This window comes from Trachurus japonicus, chromosome 5 (assembly GCF_045865225.1).
Source record: "Trachurus japonicus isolate A0001 chromosome 5, Traja_1.0".
Taxonomy (NCBI): Eukaryota; Metazoa; Chordata; class Actinopteri; order Carangiformes; family Carangidae; genus Trachurus; species Trachurus japonicus.
The window spans coordinates 24,886,725-24,905,908 of record NC_140911.1 but is presented as its reverse complement, the minus strand read 5'-3'; the positions used below and the strand labels follow the sequence as shown (position 1 = coordinate 24,905,908).

Genomic DNA, 19,184 nt, shown 5'->3' with positions numbered 1-19,184 from the left:
TCTTATGTTTTAAATTATTTTAGATTCTCATGATACCCTATAATTTAGCATATCTTTCTTTTAAACATCCATTCTTTTCTTTCAACTTGCTTCAGTGATTTGGGTGAAATGACCCTTTAACACTTCTCAACAGTGTTTAGAGAACTGTAAATTCTAGATCTTAGTCAACATTTTAAATAAACTATAAAGGTTTAGTTTCTGTAGACGGGACCATTCAATAATAAATGTAACAGGTACAATACGTAAGAGCCAGTGACTGATCTATGCTATGCTTGTCCACATGAATACAGAAGACAAACACACGCATTGTGCAGAACTACAGCAGCATCAGATGGTCGAGGGGGAGGTGGAGGCAGAATGAGCAGCAGCCACACTTGAAATAAACAGGTTTTTATTAACTGTCAGGGACAAAGTTTGATCCGATTCTCATCAGTCACCACCTTGAAAACTGTGATGTCATCATGTGACCTCATCTCCTACACATTCAGTCCACATACACCTGTTCTGCTTCAGCAGGTGTGGTTTTGAGGGGGAAACTTAATTTGTGTTAGTGACAAACACATTTTAGCAACAGTGTTTCGGTTATGAAGACTCATCCACCGACGACACAGGAAGGAGTGCAGTGTTCACACAATAACCGTCATGGCAGGAGGCGGCGCTCAACGCTGACGATGAGCCAGATCACAATCTCTATTTTCATTATTGACAATAAATCCCATGAACTGATCCAACTAATGCTTTATTTTATGGCTCTGTTACAGTACTTCCCAGCTAATTACTGAAATGTTTCTTCATTTCCCATTTACTAAATACCTGCTAATTTTTGGGAAATTATGAAGGTTTTCAGAGAAATGGCTGGAAAACACGCAAAAAATGCAGTGTTGCCAAGTTATTACCTGATATATTTAATTTCTCTATGCCACTGAGCTCCATTATTGTCCACAAATTATTTTAATTAAAAAAAAAAACACACATTGTGACTGACAAGTTCCTTCATCGTCGTGAACACATACAGTACATTATTTAGACCTGATTTCACATAAACCATATTGCTTGAGCAACATTCAGTCAAAACCTCAGTCACCAGCTGTTTTAGAAAACTGCTGAGCCTTTGATGAAAAAAAGAAACTAAACAGGAAGAGAAGTACTTGTCATGGGATTTGTTGATGATAATGAAAATTTTAAAATGACACCAGGTAGAGGTAAAGAAAAGGAGTGATGAAGGAGTGACAGTAGAGTGATATGTAACAACAACAACAAAAAGAAAGTTGAAATAATAACCGATTCAAAGCAGCTACATTAAATTTACTCCACCTCTGTTCTAATTAACCCTCACCTGAACCCAAAATGTGAGAAAATCCAAACATTTATGTTAATTGTTGAGATCAAATGTCGACTCACTCGCTCTCAGACCTTTTCATCCACGTGTACAAAGCTCTGACTGTCTTGACTTAAAATATATTTCTTCATGTGCACACAGCGTGTCTGTTTTAACTTACAATAAAGTGAATGACACATTGAGAAGACTTACCCCACGAAGCATTAACCAAACCGGTAAATTTAAATGAATATTTAAGTAAATAATATTGCATATGATAATAATTAAACATAAACCCCCTCCCCATACATGGATTGCAGTCCAAGGTCCCACATGGGCCTTAAACCAAGTGGTTACAGTCAACAAACCAGCTGAAAAACAGACAGTAAATAATAATGAAGGTTTGTTCAATAAAAATATTCTGATATGTAGAAGAAAAATGTAACAAAGCTGGTATTAAGTTTCCTCCAAAACCGCATTTTTGCTGATGTAAAACAGTCACACAGTTGGTTTTGCTTTTTTTGCATAATGTGCAGGAGATGTCGATCTTTTAAAATCATATACATGAAGGAAGTTTTCATAAATGTGTCGAAGCAGGATTTTTTAAATTAAAAGAGAAGCACAGACACCGTAACAGTTTGGTATTTACAATAGCAAAAAGGTAAAGTTATGCAAATATTACAAAAATTATAATCATGAAATGAAAAGATTTTGATTCGTTTCCTATACATTTTTTTCTTGCACACAAACAGTTAAAACAAACTTAAGTCTTTCTCCTTGAACTCACTGAGTAGCACCTGTACTCTCCTGAAATATCTGCTCTGTGTAACCATGAGTTTGTCAAGAGGAGAATTATCGTTACTGGGGCAGAAGATGAAACTGGTACAAATTCAATTCTGCACTGGTGAAAAAGAAACAATGACAGTAATACTCGAGTATCTTAATATATATTATTTGTCCTCACATTCAGTTGGCAGAAGCACATACTTTACACCACGTCATCCCCTGCATCTCTACATGGAAAACAGAGGGAAGAAAAGATGAGTGCGGCTAACGGGAAGGGACAGAGTCAGTAATGGCCGGCATGTCCTCAGTGAGGAGCTGAGCTGAGGACTGAACAAGGCTTGATTTTGAAAACAAAAATGTGAAGATGGCAGGCAATCTGGTTGCAAACACTGACACAGTAACGCACCAAGTCAAAGAAGGAAATGATCTGCAGGAGAGAGAGAGAAACAACTAAATCAATATTGACTGCTTTTAATCTAATGTATTTTATAATCTGACATCCTATCGCACAGTTACGACCTCTGGCTTTATATTTCATATTTTCATTCCTTACATTTCACATATTTTCACTATTCTTGTCAGGAGTTGGTCTTCCATACAACAAAGAAAATGAACCATCATAAAGGAAATATAACCACGAGCCAGTAAATATCAATGTCACTGATTAAAATTAATCTGATACGTGTGATTATTCCTGAAAACATTTATCTGGAGCTGGCCCCATGTGTGTACTTACCAATGCAATCCACAGCACCAGGTACTCGTCAATAAAACTATTGAAATACTGATCCAGGAACAGTAGTCCTGGGCCCAGGAAGGCTAAATCGTGAAGATGCATCTCACTTTTTGTCATATGCGCTACCTGTGGACAGACAGACAGATTTTGGTGAAATCGTTGCATTGCATAATGTCCAAAACATGTAGATGAAGGTGTTGTGACTTTTATCTTAAATGTATTGGTCAGCGAAGACCACTAAATCAAGAACAATAGCTTATGGGAGCTCAGCATTATGTTTGACCTCCCTCTCACAACAAAGAGAGGTGTGTTTGACTTACAACTAATTTATTGGTGATTTTGGCAGAGACGAAGCCGAACGCCAGGATATAAAGACACGGATGTTTCTCAAAGAGCTGGACAGCAGACTTCTTGTATATCATCACTGCCAAAATTATAACAGAACCAATATGTAAGACTGGAGAGAGGACGCTGGTTCCCTGAGGGCAGAGACAAGAAAAAAAAAAACAACAGGTCAAAAGAGATTTTTTCTTCTCTGAAATGTTATATGTCAGAACATGAGGCATTTTGTTCCACACTATAACTACCTGCACATTAAACTGACCTCTGAGCATGAGAAATATTAATCGAACAGCTATAAACACAGAGTAACATGTGCCTAAAACTTTTCCTCTCCATGTTTCTACTGATTTACTTTATTGAAACCCACAGCTCTGACAAAACCCCTAAATGCCAACAGGAAATAAATCAGAGGTTTCTTCGACTTACTGCTATTGTGGATCCGTTTTTGCCCACACCTCCTGTGAAAATAACTCTGAAGTAATTGGTGCAGGAGAAGATGGCTCCTAAAAAAGTGCAGATGGCAGGAACCATTTTCATCTGGATATTTAGGATCGGAATCTGGGAACCGAGAGATTAAAAACACTAAAATTAAGGACTGATAATACACCACAGGGATTTACATCAAAGTATGTGCTGATCGTACGAAAATTTTCCATCTATGTTTGTATGTTAGTACATTCACCTTTACATTGACAATGGAAGCATCATCATGAGTAATGTTAGAGTATTGCAAAAAGCGCTCTAAGTGTATTTGTAATGACTACGACAGTCGAAACTAAAATATTGCAGCAGTATGATAATTATCTTAGAATTACCAACATTAATATTCACAGTCACAATTATGCCATCATTTTCTTTAATCTCAGTCTGTAGGAATTAGAACCAATCACAATTACCAGTGACTGCCACAAAGCAGATCCTCCCACGGCGGCCAGCAAATACATGATTATAATGAAGATTTGCACCTCAGTCACATCAATGCTGAGTGGGAGGAGAAAGCAGAAAGTTTTATAGTGAGGATTAGTGATGTCTACCAGCACACAGTCATCCTGCAGCCTTCCCTCCCCACAACACACTGCTGAACAAGGAGCTGATGGGACACTGTTGTGCTCCTCTGCACAACAAAGGGTTAATTTGGAGGCTCGGGGAAGTGGCTACGTTAGAGGGGACAATCAGTCACATTTCACTGGCTCCGTCAACAAAACAATGGTGGTTTAACAGCGTTTCAAGTGTTAGTGATTCACCCAATCAGGCCTGCTCCCTCTGTCACTGCTGGTCACTACAAACGGCTCAAGCACACAACTCACCACAAACCACAAGTTGTCTTTTTTCCATTTGAACCTGTTTGCACACTGGGCAGTGCCAGGCAAAGTGTTTCTCCCTGGTCCTAGTCTTTATGCTGAGCTAAACATTCTGGGTGTGTGTATTTACTGAGACTGCAAGTAACACCCATTTATGTCCAGTTGATATTTCAAATGAATTTGATGATAATGTGCTGCATAATCTCCAAGCCTTTGCAAAATCAATATGTCCGTCACAGTCTGTATTATGTCCTGTTATGTTTCAAATTCATATTTCAATTATATATACAAAAAAAAGCAAGTCTCACATGTACCAGTCTAACATACAGTGGGTATCGTCTTAGCAGTGTTAGAGATTACAAAGCAAACATTAAAAATGATCAATATCGGCATTCTAATGTTAGTGTTTACTTCTGAACTCAGCAACACGGCTGTCTGTCAATGTCAAAATCCACCTTAGCAATGAAATAACACTATGATCTTTGGAAGACATTCACACAGTGTTCCCACAGTTAGTTTCCGTCAGCCGATGTTAGTGAAGGGTTGTAATTTACCGACTGCACCTTTCAACAGGAGGGACTAAATTTAAATTCTACATGTGCCTCCGTGGAGCTCAGCAGCAGTCAGTGTGAAGGCAGGCGGCAGTGAGCCATGCAGCAGCAGCAGCAGCCAGGAGGTTTACCATCATGTTCCACAGGCATGGACCCACAGTGGCTGTGAGCATCTGTAATCCTGCTAGACAGATCTGCACCTCTGTTATGTCAAATCTACACACAGATACATCCACATTTACTGGAGCTCGACCCCACATGGAGCCACTGCAACATACTGAAATGACTTCCACTACAATACAGCTAGTTGTGCTATCAACCTGGTTGTTTAACTTCATGTAATTAACACAAACAAAACAGAAACTCTGAATAAAAGCAGGTGTTCAAGGCCAAGTTTCACATTAAAAGTTGTGCAAACAAATGAAGAACAGCCAAATAAAAAGGAAAACAGTGTGGGGGTTAGTTGCTTTCCTAGCTGAGCACTTGCTTTATCAACTCTTGACTCTTCAAAAAAAGTGAATGCAATATTAAATCAGTATCACACTACATTCAACGAGTCTCCTTATGCAATGACTTTCATGACCTCTCTCCTGTTTTCATTGGCTGAAACAGTTATTGTATTGGTACTACAACAAATAATAACCCCCAGACCAGCTGAGGATGAACTGTGATGCACGACTGGAAGTTTTCTTTTCACTTTTAAATAAACAAACAAATCAAAAAAAGGAAATGAAGCAGCTTTTGTAGACTCACATGCCAAACCGCAGTGTTCCTGACACGTATGTTTGCCAGTGGGCACAGTAGAACATAAACATCCCAGCGAAGCAGCAGAAGAACATCCAGTCCGGGTTGGTGCCCAGTTGCACTGCTATACTGGTTCCCAGCACCACAAACACTACAAGGACAATTTCAACAACACAGGCTGTTTAAACAGAGACTGACTGAGATACTGCAGAGGTGGACAGGAGACTGACTAACCTGTGGAGAGGGAGTCGCAGCCGTGGTCAAACAGCTCGCCCAGCGGAGAGCTGCTATTGGTGCGTCTGGCCTGCTTCCCGTCTATGGCGTCCAATGACTGGTAGACAAACAGACCCACTGCACACAACAGGTACGCCCAGAGAGGAGCCTGAAACAACACACACACATATGCTGCCTCAAAACCCACCAACACACATTGTGCAAAATATATGTCATTGTTGTCTCAGATGTCCCTTTTCCAACACCGATGGGTCATCTAATGGTTATTTCCATTGTCCAGACTTTCCTGATTAATAGAGTCTGCTGTAAAATGTGAAAATGTGCCTTCAGAAATCTTGTTTCATTGAACTTCCATTCACACCGTAAAGATACTGAGGTTATTATGGTTTGACCAAGAAAAGCCTGAACCGACCTATATTGAACTGACCTGTATTTTAATCACGACCGGATAACTTCATTCATTGACCTTGTTTCACCGACAGGTGGGCTGAGATTTCATTCAGTGTGTAGTGGACAACTGTTTCACTTTAGGCAAATCTCCAGGCCCAAGTAAGTGATAAAATTACTGTTTTGGGAGATATAACTCTTTCTATTCATTAAATAAGGTTTGATATTTTATATATGGACTGGTCTATGTTAACATTAATTAATCAGCAAAACAATTAAATAATTTCTCAGGCTTCTACCTTACTGCTTTTCTTTGATGTGACAGTGAATTATCTTTAGCTTTAAAAATACAGATTTGGAAGAATTTGCATTTTGGTGGATTCTGACTGTAAATAATACATTTTTTTTTTACCATTTTGTAACATTTTCTAGATCTAGATCCTAATTATGCAAAATCTTCTGTCCAAGTTTTAAGATTTAATGGATGTTAATAATAGTAATAAACTCATCTTTCAAAAACATTTTTCACACATAAATTGACACAGATCATAGTCTCTCAGATTCCTGGAAATCTTTTAATGTCAAAAATCTGCTTAGATTGAGTTTAATGGACAGTTTACAAGGACAACTAAAAGTAAAGCAAAGAAGCAAGTGGAGATAATGTGAGCGCGATAACTGTCTGCGTGAATGTGATCTGTAGCCTTTTACTTGTATGCATGTTTTAAAATGAAGACTGTCTCATGACTCACCTGTTCAGTGGCAGTTGGGCAGTAGTAGACAAGCACAAGGGTGGTGAAGACATTGGTGGCGAGGCCGATGATGGTGATGAGGTTGGGGGCAATCCAGGACGGGACTCGTCCTACCAACCATTCCCAGTAACGCTGCATTAGAGGCTCGAGCAGGGAGCGTCCAGCACTGCTGTACCTGCAGAGACCAACAACAGCCAGGTGAGGACCTGATGACTCCAACCTCACCCACCCAGGGAGCTCCAGAAACAGTCCTGTCATCGTAATTAGCCATTATTAAAACTATTAAAGCTGACCAGTTATTGGTTTTTATATTCAAATTGTGGTATAAGAGTGAAATTTGAATTATATCTAGATACAATTACAGAATGTTAACATGCTGACCAAGTGACAATTCAAATGTCAGTCATCAAAAACAGAAAATATTACAAAAAGTTTACAAAGATATAATTTGGGGGGTTGGAAATCACATCATATCATTTTAAACTGTCAAACTGAAAACCTCTGATTTCGTCCTCGGTCTGTGGAGCTAATGTTGGCTCAAGCAGCTACTTAACAGAGCTCTCGACTGGAGTCCACGGTTGGCCATGGTTTGCTCAGAGCGCATCTCTGCCGCCCGCACCACAGGGCTACATAGAGTTACCTGTGCTCCTCCAGTCTCTTCAGCTGGTGTCGGGACAGGGGGGGTGAAGGCAGCTCAATCAGCCTGCGCAGCACTCCGGGGGCAAGCCAGCAGGCTGCCTCCATGCCCACGCCCTGCCCAGGCTCCTTGTCCCGGCCAAGGGCTCGGCGAGAGCGCAGGCCCCCCCCTTGCTGCTGCCCCGTCGTGCTCATGGAGCCCTGCTGCCTGCTGGTCTGGTCCGGGATGGCTCTGCCTCTGCCTCTGCCACTGTCCTGACGGAGGGGCTAACGATCCACAATGGGGCTGGATGATACCTTAGAAAGAAAAATCAATTATCATCATGCTATTGTATGAAAATATCACATTTGATGAACACAGCTCCAGGTCACCCATGAAGCTTTTTACTAGACTGCAATGATATGAAATAATTTAGCAACTAATCCTGTGTTCTGTAAACTGTCAAACCCGAATGATGTCAAAGGACATTATTTCAAATTTTGTTCTGTTTAATGTGACCACAATCTGTTAATGACTGATCATTTCCATATACAAAATAATTACTATGTACTGTGTGTCAATAACAAAATGACAGCTGGTGCACTTCAAGTGAACTCATGTTATTTCATGCAGCTACAGAAGAGAGCTTTCAACAATGTCACAGGGAGTCCTCAGTTCAATTGGAAAACACTGTCAGAGCTGATTCACCAGGAATTTAAACAAAACGAAATAACTATATAACTTATTATAATTTATGAATGAATAAACAATACTGTGTCACGTCATAATTGTATTGAAAGTACCTGTGTCGGACTCAGTGACATATAGGAAAAGTAAGAAAAGTAAAAATTCTGTTTCATAAGATTACCGGTACTGCAGATGTTTCTTTCTTCTGCTTGAGCAGGTTGGACAGTAATTTTAGGCTATAAAGCCAGTTTTACAGGTCAAACACACCTGCTCAACACACGTGTGCTTCTGCAGGCTGAAAACTAAAGCATCTGTGTAACGCTGATCTCAATGCTTGTTTTTTTCACCTTAAGCTGACAATCAATTGTAGGCTGTATAATTTGAATACCATTAAATGATTGGATTGTAAAAGGTGCGAAATCCACTGATAACAGATGCACCTCAACACGGAGATAACCGGTACTGTGTGTGATGTGGAGGAGTCAACAACGACACTCCTGAAAAGGATGAATAACTAGATACTTTTAATATTAGTTCACTTTGGTTGTTTTCTTTGCTTAAAATTTCAGTTGTTTATTACACGATGAACTTCCTGTTTACCAGTGTTGACAGTGTTTGACAGGGCTGACTGGTCAGATGGTGTGTACTTGAATTCCAAGAAATTCCCAGGATTGATTGTTGAACTGTACATTTATATGAAAGTCCCAGTGATCAGATGACAACCAGAACTAGTATCACTGCCCATTTCCAGCAAGAGAAAATGTTTAAATATTCGTTAAATCAAATCCAATACATAATAGGCCTACCACCTTCTATAAATAAATTCAGTGATTTTAAAACTTCTACAGACCTACAAATACTTACATAGCATGTACACATGTACATGATATCTCATCTCTTCCAGACTAGGGTTGGAGTACAAGCACCAAACTGACCAGAACCTGCCTTGAGCTGTCACACGTGTGATTGTCACATGTGTTGATGTTAGTGTTGTTGATTACATGAGTGCCCGAGCAGTACAGCGGTATCAGATGTCTGCCCCAGCTAGCACACACCTAACATGTTACATTTCCTGTGTACAAACCTGTCACTGGCTTCAATATCCAGCGACAGCTAAGCCCTGCTCAAATCAACGACGGTGTGAAACATCCGCTTCATGGAGCGCACTGACGACACTCCGCTGTTTCTTGTGACTGTCAGCGACACATGAACCACCGAGCAGCCGCTGTATCGACCTCCCTCGGCGGCGTGCTAACGCTGCCTAGCACACTTGCTGTTGGCTAACTTCACTTTAGTGCTGCCGGTGTTGAAGACGAGCACGCCCTGGACTGGTTGTAACTTGTTCTGTGTGGCTTGTTCTCACCCCTTTAGACTCATGTTGTTGACAATATCAATTATATCACTGAAATAAAATGACACAGCTGCATCTGACACCTCCCTGTGCGCTAGCCCGAGCTAGCCTGGCGAGCTAACCCAAAGAGCCGACGGATGTAACACCGACTGACCTGGCCGATTAAAGGACGAGAGCCGCGGACAGTCCCAGAGGAGGCGACGGCGCTTCAAGCCGGCAGACAGCACTTCTCTGCGCCCGGTTACTTTTTGGTTTTACCGTTATGAATTAAAATACCGACGACACGTTTGCAGCTGTAGGTGGATCACCACGACCGGTGTCACTGTGGTTAACACAGCAAGCTAGTTAACGGTAGCAGCCGTCAAGGAAGTCTCGCGATAATTACTCGGCTTCTCCAGCTCTGCCCTGAGTTTAGCCTCGCAGGGAGACACCTTCCACCTACAAGGGAGAAATTTGCCTGGAAAGCCCATGGATCTATTATACATCCATGGGAAAGCCTCAAAGGTTTTCTAAAACTGAAACTGAAAATAATAAGCAAAGAAATTCAAAAAGTGATGATATGGCCCAAGCCTCAAACCCCAATTCTAAGCCCTGAAGCTGCTGACACTGAGCTTTCTTGAAGATGCAGGTCGAGTTTAGGATGAAGGGGGAACTTCAACGATTGGTTGACATTGAAATTAATTCTCAAAAAGACAAAAAACAAATAAACAAACAAACAAAACAGAATAAGGTAGAGACATTTTTGCATGGAGTGGCTTGTCTTGATAGGTCATGACATGTCATGACATGGCTTGTTTCTTTTTGTTTTTGGATTAGAAGTACAAAAGACTCCACCTTCCAAACGTTTTGTACAACAATTATATGTCTAGCTGCAGGGCCCATGCAGGCAGCACCCCTGTAATCACCTTAGCTGACAGGCTTCTGCAAGTTATAGACCTTATATAACTGTGTTTTATTATTTAAATGGTCGGTCAGTTGTGAAATTTAAGCAGAAAGGTAATCACACAGACCACATCCATGCATCCATAACATTTAATATAAATTATCACAAGATGAAACTGCAGGCACTCAATCATTGTTAAACAGTCACACGTCTCTTGCATGCACAAAGAGAATTAATCAGACACATGAAATTCATTAATAAGGTCATCCCATACACTGATTCAGTCCGGAAGTATAGTTCGCACTATATCAAATTATAGAAGAGGAGTAAACACAGTAGCCTAGTACAGAAGTGCTAAGGTTTTTTTTCTCTTTTCAACCAATTATCTGTACTGAAGAAACAAATGAACATGTAGATTCTGTTCATGGATAATATCACACACTGCAGCAAAGAGCATAATAATGAACATGCACATTTGTATACATGCTGAAAACTGAGCTTGCACAAGACCTTATGTTGATGATACAAAATGTTAAATACACACACAAATACTAAAATGTAAAGTGTTCATATTGTGCATTATTTTCTGCCTTATATTTCCCTTAGCCACAAAACTGCATCAGTCCCCCTGTCCATGGCAGCTACAGTTTTAAATAAGCTATTTGTAGGCTACATTTTGCTAATGCTGCATAGCCAGTGTTATCATTGACAGCTGTGTGGTCACAAGTTAAAAGAAAACATTGCAAGTTGAATGTCAACTAAGCTCCTTTACTGTACTGATTTGTCTCCGGTGGCGTAAAGAAATTAATTCAATTCATTTACTTCATTTACTTCTTATACTGAAGTTGGCATGCTAACCAGCAAACCCCAGTTCAGCCAGACCATCTTGTCTTTCCAATACAGAGTCACTGCATGCCCCGAGGACGTAGCACTGCTCAGTGGTCAATTTATAACCTTTAGTATGGTCAACACAGTAATGGCTGAATCTCTCATAAACAGCTGTTAACGCAAGCGTTGGCTATTTTGGAAGAGCAAAACTTAGAAGCAGTGTTGAAAGGACTGGTATGGGTTTTCAACTTATACATGAATGAAGGTGTTTTTGTTAGTAATAATTCCTCCTGTCCATACAAGCTGTTCTGTGATTGCAGTAGCTAAAATACTAGACATCAGCTGAATTTAAAATGAGGCTTTAAGCAGGCGGACAGTGTCTAATGTACTTCTTCTTGTGTGTTACTGGTTAACTAGTTAACTACAGCAGACAGTTCCTGAATGTTTTGATATAGCCTACAGTTTTACTACCACTTTACATTGTCTGTTGATGATACAGTGATAGTTTTAGGCAGCAGAGCTTTGTCTGAATCTTTGGGCCGATGTGACAAAATGAAGTCACTGAAATTACAGAAATACAAGTCTAAATAGCCAAATACAGCTTGAAGGAAATGTAAATGCCATACATGGGTATGTTCTGAAGCACTGAAAGCAGGAAGTGTTACTTCTTGTAGCTACTACTGTAGACTACCGCAGACAAGTCATACGAGGGTTGTTGGGGGATGGGGGACCGACAGCTCAGGACTTCACAGGACTTATATCCTGATTTATTCACGTTAAAACCTTTTGATTTGCTTTGAGTAGATAAAGTATGCCAGTGGTACAATAGTGTGATGACAAAGTGCTAAAGGAAGGACTTTTCAGATTTTCAGACAGTGCAGAGTTTGTTGGAAGAGATTGGAAATGCATGCTTGAAGATAGTGGGAGATAAAGCAATCAGGTCTGGGCAGTACAGATAATTAATTCAATCTAATTAAACTTTAGTTTTTGTGTACAATATTAACAGTGTTTAGCACAGTTTAGCACAAGTTGACCTACAGATTTTGTCATGTTTTGGTTTTGCTGTATTTTGTCTAAACATCAACTTTATCAAAATTGAGAATTGTCCCCAAGCTTGAAATGAATTTTTATTTTTTGTTGTATCACCCAGCCCTTGATTTAAAATTAACGTGACTGAACATGTACAACATACAAAATATACTATGTATATATCTATTCTTTTTCTGTGGCTGAGCCCATTGACAAACCTTATTTATTGTTCAAACGATCAATGCAATTTATATTTTCTTAATGTCTGTGCTCCAGTGTGGTGTTAGGGCTCTCTGTCTGGCAGCTGGGTCAGGTAGGGGTTAAAGAAGTCTCTCAGGAGGCTCTGCACCCGGGCGGGCCGGGGACTCCCAGCAGCAGAGACCAGCGCCGGGTTCAGATCCAGGTTCAAGACCTTTGTGGGGTTGAAAGCAGCAGAGCGGGTCTGGGCAGTGTGGAGACCCTCGATGGCGCTAGACAGCCAGATGAGCCTCTTCAGACTCTGGATGTTTCGGCCACGGTCGTGCATCAGCTGGTGCTCGGTCACAGCTCGGCGGCTGTGAGGAGACGGAGGAGAGAGAGCGGAGCATCATCTGTCAGTCACGATCAGCACATCCTCACAAATCAATCAACACTCAGGTTTCAGACAATTATACAAGATGATATTTAAAAGCTGAAAATCATCAGTCTGAAGTTATGGTTGAATAAATATTCTATGACATTTTCAGTGAATGATTTAAGTTAAAACCAAACCATTTGATCATTTTCTTATGTCACTGATAAAAGAAATCAGAGAGAACAGGTTCTAATTTCGTTGTTTTGTTTTGATTTTGAGCATGAAATTTACAATGGGAATCTCTCCCCCTCTTTCACTACCACCTTTTTTTTTCAAAGCTCAGTTTTTCAGTGCATGCAGAGCAGAGCAAGTCTGAAAACAGCATAGAACTAAAAATGTCCCACCTCTCGTTCTGTTGACACTGGCCTGCTGCACAGATGACAAGAAGCATGACAGCAAGCCACTGCACAGGTCTGTGGGACATCTGCATCTTCTGCAACAAGACAGAAAGGCACTTACTGTACATCAAAACCTGTAAAGGAAGTTTACTGGAGAAACCTTTTCTTATGACACATTTATCTTGTTACCTCCCTGATTACCTGAGGTCAATTATTAACTCAGTTCAAATATATAAACCATAAATTACTACTCTGACAACAACCCATGAATGGTCAAAAAAACTCAAATGTTCAGATGCCCCCTTGACCTTAGTCAGATCAAACTGCTGAACAATGGAAAACACACCAACAGGCAGCTCATCATCCAACCAAATTATTTTCAACAACACATTGACATCCCGATTTATTAAAAGGGAAATCTTCAAATGTTGTATACAAATGATCTATTGTATATTATCATTGTTCCATCTTTTATGATGCCTCGTCACACCTATGCTGTAATTAGTACCCTGTCCATTAGTAAAAAACGACAACCACATTTTTACTCTTCAGTGCTGAAAAAGAGCAGAAAAATCATAGGTAAATATGAATCACTGAGTGAAAAAAATAGAAGCCAGAAAAAACTATTGTAAAATATTAATTTCTCCCAATTCACAAAAATGTTAAAATTTCTCAGTAAAACACAGGGCGACCCATATGCCCTGCAAGTCGAATGTGTCTGTGAATGGAGAAGGATTTATTGTACATGTGTTACTTTTTACTTCCTGTACAGTGTCTTTGAGTTCTTGAAAAGCGCTTTATAAATAAAATGTATTATTATTATAGCTATATATTTTTGTTTGACCACTGGCTTTAATGTCAGCAGGATGATCAGACGCCAAATCTCAACAGAGTGAGTGACGAATGGATTGGTTCGATTCCATCGCCAATTGACCTTTCTATGTGTTTGCCTCTGTCCTGTCTCCAGTCTATCTACCACTCCATAATTTTCTTCTTCTAAATGTGAATTTTTGAATCTGACCACCAAAGAAAGTAAGTAAGAAAAGAAAGACATTTTTTAAGGTAAAGTTCACTTTTACAGTTTCCTATTATAGAAAAAAAAACACAGAAATAGAGCACGATGGTGTTCTAACCACCTAAAAACAGGAAAATCTGTTTTAACAATTTAAACACAAACCATCACATCAATAGAAATTACTCTAAAACATAACTGAAAAAACAAATCACACAATGATGAAATAAATTGAAATAGACTGATATGAAAATGTGTTAAAATGTAAAGCTCTTTTAAGGCGATGATGCTCTTTAAAGGTACTTACATGGTCCCTGTTGATGACAGCTGCTCCTCCACTGATCAGACACCAAAGTGACTCCAAGTTCGACCTCCAGACCTTTTATAAAGCCCACTGACACACACACACATACACACACACACACACACATATATATTTGTTCAGACCTCCCACGGGCTGAAGTGTCACCACAAATTCAAAGTGGGGCCTTTGATTTGATTAGAAAACAGGCGTCAGCACCATCATCTCTCTGACATGTGATTTTTGTGTCTGCGGAGAAAAAACATCAAACATTTTCCAGGTTGTTTGTGTTAATACAATCCCCCCAAAAGCCTCCCGCATCTCAGTGCAGCTGTGGAGGACGTTAACATGCACCCTTTACATAATCAGGTGTTTTGAAAAGGAGGATGGAATTCAATTGAGGGATTATCATTTTTCTATTTCCTGGTCTAATCCACCCAGTTCCTCTTGGAGAGATTCAAGCATGTGACTAAGAGGAATTTAGCAATATATGAATATTTAAAAAAAAAATAGAATAAATAAAAGGGTGTGAAATGTGTTTGTTGGTGTTGAGGGTGCAGAGACACAGCAGTGAGTCAGTGCTGATGAAGTGTACGTCAGCAAACTGTCTGTCAGCCCAGGTTTTAACTTTTCCAAACACACTCAGTCTGCGGTGGAGACTCATGTTGCCTGGAGCTCCTCTTTCAGCTTCTTGACATTACAACCCCCCCCCCACCACCAACTATAATGAACCCAAATAAACTAGAGTCTCTGGTTGCCGCGGTGCCAACACAGTTACCGTTAGAAACGCAGTTGTCTTGACAACACCTTCCAGGATGAGTTTCCCTCAGTGAGAAATGCAGGCTGCTGTCAGAGGCTCGTGGGCAGAGGCATGAAGCTAGGAGAGGTGATTGAGTTCATTAAGAAGCAAATGATCGCGGCGTGAAGAAACACAAAGGAGATGGAGACGGACGGAGAGAGAAGAAAAGGAAGAGGAGAAGCAACTGATCAGCAGATGGAGGTAAATCATCTCTCAGCAGGAAGGCAGCACACACACTACAAAACCAACAATCAAGTTATGTTTTACAGATGAAATCAGAGTTTTTTAGCCTATTTGTTGAACTGCTACTGAAACATAAAACTTGTTTAACTTTAACTGCCACACACAAAAGAGTAAAAGCTGTTTTTAAAATGTAAAATGTTTTTGACTTGAAAATGTGTATGATGTGATGTTTTAGTAGGTTATTTAGACTTGATAGCACGTTAAACCACTTTGTTATTTTGTTTTCTGTCTGTTTATCAGCTGACACACAACACAAGATTATATTATCGTTCTCTGAACTTATTTCTCTGATGTGATGTATCTTGTCCTGGTCGTCCTACAGTTTGTTCTGTTCACCGTGTGGACACACCGCTCGTGTCCACATGGTGGCAGTGTTGCACTGGGCAGCTGAGTGTTGCAGAGAAAGGAAGTCAGACTGGCTCTGGTCATGTGGCACCAGTACTGGAGCTGAGGGAAACCAAAGGCATTACAAATTGGTCTGTTATCAAACGCACAGTATCTTAGTACTGGTGGATAGCGGCCCCTGGAGGCTGCAGTGGTTGTTACAGTGAGAATGTGAACAAACATGTTAATGGTTCCTCTGGTGAATCATAATGTACATTTTTCTACCACTTTGATTTGATAAATTCAGCAATATAATCACACTTTGTGCTTTCAACACTTTAGACTTATTTTGATCCACTTAACTTAAACCTGCATAAGCCTGTAAATGTTTCACAATAAAAGCCCTGTTGAGAAAAGGAGGCTTTTTGTCCACTAAAGTGCTTTTAAATCAAAAGATTTAGTGGAGTTGTTGAGATGGTATTAACAGCAGTTAGCCTACTCGGTAGCCAGTCAGTAACTTCAACACAGCAAATGGGAGTGACTCACAATAAGGGTTCATATAGGTCGTAATTTATATACCGGTAGGCTACTTTTTTGCATTTTCTTGCAATGCCCAGTTCTCCTCCACAAAATCCTAGTTGAAGGTTGAAACATCTGTATCTTATTACTAATAACTGTGAATATTACAATAGCCTATTTCCCATTGTCACGCCAGAAAAAATCTTGTGACCCGTACGTACTGTACCAAAGTCTCCTCTGTTTCTGATATGACTAGTGCACCCTTTGATTTCCAGGTTTGACATTTCATTACCAAGATAAATATCACGTTTTGTAATTTTAGCAAACTCTGAATCTCAGTCATGAGAACTGACAACGGAGGATTAGTTTTAGAGATGTGTTTTGACCTATGGTTTTGACTTGGGTTTTGCTCATCTTACCTTTAACATTAGGTTTTTTACTACCATCCTTGTTTTCACTCAGGACTTTAGGAGTTTTATCCGGCCGGTTGCATGAGTTAAAAAAAAAAAGATGTGTGTGTCCCCACCAACACCTCAGTTCAATGAAGTTCACTGTACTAGTTCAAATTGTTGACCCCCCTGTTATCACTGTATATTCATTCATTATAAGAGAGAGCCCAGCCCAGCCCACCCAGGACCTGAGTCTGGGTAGGTCCACATTGTTCAGGGCTGGTCTCAGGTCGGTGTGTCAACAAGTCTGATTCATCTGTTCTCTGTGCAGGAATATTATTGCTCATTTTAGCATGTGTTATTGGTAACCTGAATGGCAAACTGGGTTGCTATGGTAACTACATTACGGTATGTCCACCATACATATAGGCTACTGTAGGCTACACCATGTGATTCCTTGGTTTGAATCCTGAACATGAGCTCTCTGCTGCTTATCAGCCTTCATCTTCACTCTCTAAGAAAATAAAATCAGATGAGAGCAAGGTCCACTAGGAGTTGGAGAGCCCTACATGTAACCAGCCAGAGGATTCAGAAAAAAGCTTTTCATCACCTACAGGTTTTAACAACTGTTGCGAAATCTGCTCCATAACTCTGAAACTTTCTCAACTTATGGTTAAAGAATTTCCTCTTTTTTTATCCAGATGTCCTCTTTATTTGTAAATAAGAGACATTTATCTGCTCTGTCATTATTATTAATGTGCTGCATGCAATAATGCAACCTTAAGGCATGTATCCCCATGACAGACCTTTAATATGGAAGCATGCTGTGTTTTGAATGGCAGAGAGCCCATGAGATTTAGGGTGTTTTAATTTCTTACCTTCATTTTCATAAGCATTCTTTCTCTAGTTATTCTTTATTATACCACACAGTGGTGCCATAATGAGAAACGTAACAATGCAGATGTGGATCCACTGCAGTTTAGCACAAAATATGGGGGGAAAAAAACACAATTGCAAGTGCATTTTGTCATGTCACACGTGTTTAGCTGGGGTTTCTCAAACCTTTAGCTACTGTATGTAAATAATCACAAACTGACACAGATTTATTTCAAATTCCAATGGCTTTATTTTATGTATATAGATTTGTATATATTTATATTTATTTATATATATTATATATATACTTATGTAACAACTTTTACTCAGTTGCTTGATTATCATCTTTTGTTCAGCTTAAGTTCAAACAACATGACACTAAGACCAAGGCATTCCACATGATCATATCTTACAAAAGAGTAAAGAAAACAGCATGTTTGTGTGTGAGTATGTGGGTTTGTGTCTGTGTGTGTGTGTGTGTGTGTGTGCGTGTGCACCTGCTGTACAAACACACACGCATACATCAATGTACAGATATTGTGGAAGAAAGAACTGAAAGACCAAAAAGCAGGTAAAGACAGAGACGAGCAGACAGATTGAGTGAGAGTGTGAGGGGGAGAACGTGAGAAACCAAATGAACCACCGGCGCAGAACTGGAGGATTTCTGTTGCATAGATCGAAGCAAACAGGAGGAGGATGCTCGATAGAGACGGAGACAGGATGAGAGCGCACAAGGGAGAAGGTGACACACACACTGAGGAATCACACCCTCACCAAGCACCCAGCAGCCTGGCTGACACCAAACGCACACACCTCACACACACAAACTAAACACACACACACACACACATACAGAGAAGCACAATATTGTTTTTCTTCTAATTTTGGCTCACAAACAAATCAATGCTGAGGCTCACAATCTGCCAGACAGGACCCAAGATACAACTGAAGACACTAAGGTCACATCCACTGTATTTCAACGAGGAGTGTGACGCCATTGAAGGCCTGCTGACACTGGTTAATTAGCCCTGAACTAACAAAGTGAGCCGATAGTGATGGGAATTTTGTTTCACAGGTATTTGATTATAAACCAAAGTATTAGATTAACTAAAACTTGACTTGACCTGATGATGGTGCCTATGTAAACTCAAGTATGGTGGCCCTTAGAGCTCAATGCAACTAAAGAAAACACATACAGAACTGCAAACGTGCTACAAATTCAGAAAAC

At 40.0% G+C, this 19,184-nt stretch overlaps 2 protein-coding genes across 5 annotated transcripts; both read right to left on the bottom strand.

Annotated features, from left to right (window-relative positions):
• Positions 1 to 374: 374 nt before the first annotated feature.
• On the bottom strand, positions 375 to 10,128 carry cept1b (choline/ethanolamine phosphotransferase 1b). Of its 4 annotated transcripts, none has more exons than XM_085776946.1 (10): positions 9,947 to 10,128; positions 7,789 to 8,081; positions 7,149 to 7,323; positions 6,013 to 6,160; positions 5,788 to 5,929; positions 4,079 to 4,163; positions 3,609 to 3,740; positions 3,161 to 3,319; positions 2,841 to 2,966; positions 375 to 2,531 (listed from the first exon to the last, which is right to left on the bottom strand). In XM_085776946.1, exons 2-10 carry the CDS (start codon positions 7,977 to 7,979, stop codon positions 2,409 to 2,411), a joined length of 1,281 nt encoding a protein of 426 aa, XP_085633072.1. In that variant the 5' UTR covers positions 7,980 to 8,081; positions 9,947 to 10,128; the 3' UTR covers positions 375 to 2,408. The 4 variants fall into 4 exon arrangements, with proteins under 4 accessions (XP_085633072.1, XP_085633073.1, XP_085633074.1 ...); XM_085776947.1 differs by having other exon boundaries at positions 7,789 to 8,070; XM_085776948.1 differs by lacking the exon at positions 4,079 to 4,163 and adding an exon at positions 5,166 to 5,250 and having other exon boundaries at positions 9,957 to 10,128.
• Positions 10,129 to 12,366: 2,238 nt separating this feature from the next.
• On the bottom strand, positions 12,367 to 14,983 carry pth4 (parathyroid hormone 4). The gene is made up of 3 exons (XM_085778066.1): positions 14,813 to 14,983; positions 13,500 to 13,588; positions 12,367 to 13,096 (listed from the first exon to the last, which is right to left on the bottom strand). The coding sequence occupies exons 2-3, from the start codon at positions 13,583 to 13,585 to the stop codon at positions 12,826 to 12,828; spliced, it is 357 nt and encodes a 118-aa protein (XP_085634192.1). The 5' UTR covers positions 13,586 to 13,588; positions 14,813 to 14,983; the 3' UTR covers positions 12,367 to 12,825.
• Between the last annotated feature and the right edge of the window lie 4,201 nt (positions 14,984 to 19,184).

Excerpts from the sequence above, each read along its gene's own strand:
- cept1b (XM_085776946.1), bottom strand. The coding sequence starts at position 7,979 with ATGAGCACGACGGGGCAGCAGCAAGGGGGGGGCCTGCGCTCTCGCCGA. Across the intron at positions 3,741-4,078 it reads CTGCTTTGTGGCAGTCACTG|ATTCCGATCCTAAATATCCA; the intron begins GTAATTGTGATT and ends CTCGGTTCCCAG. Across the intron at positions 2,532-2,840 it reads TGGTGCTGTGGATTGCATTG|ATCATTTCCTTCTTTGACTT; the intron begins GTAAGTACACAC and ends TCTCTCCTGCAG.
- pth4 (XM_085778066.1), bottom strand. The coding sequence starts at position 13,585 with ATGCAGATGTCCCACAGACCTGTGCAGTGGCTTGCTGTCATGCTTCTT. Across the intron at positions 13,097-13,499 it reads CAGTGTCAACAGAACGAGAG|CCGCCGAGCTGTGACCGAGC; the intron begins GTGGGACATTTT and ends GTCTCCTCACAG.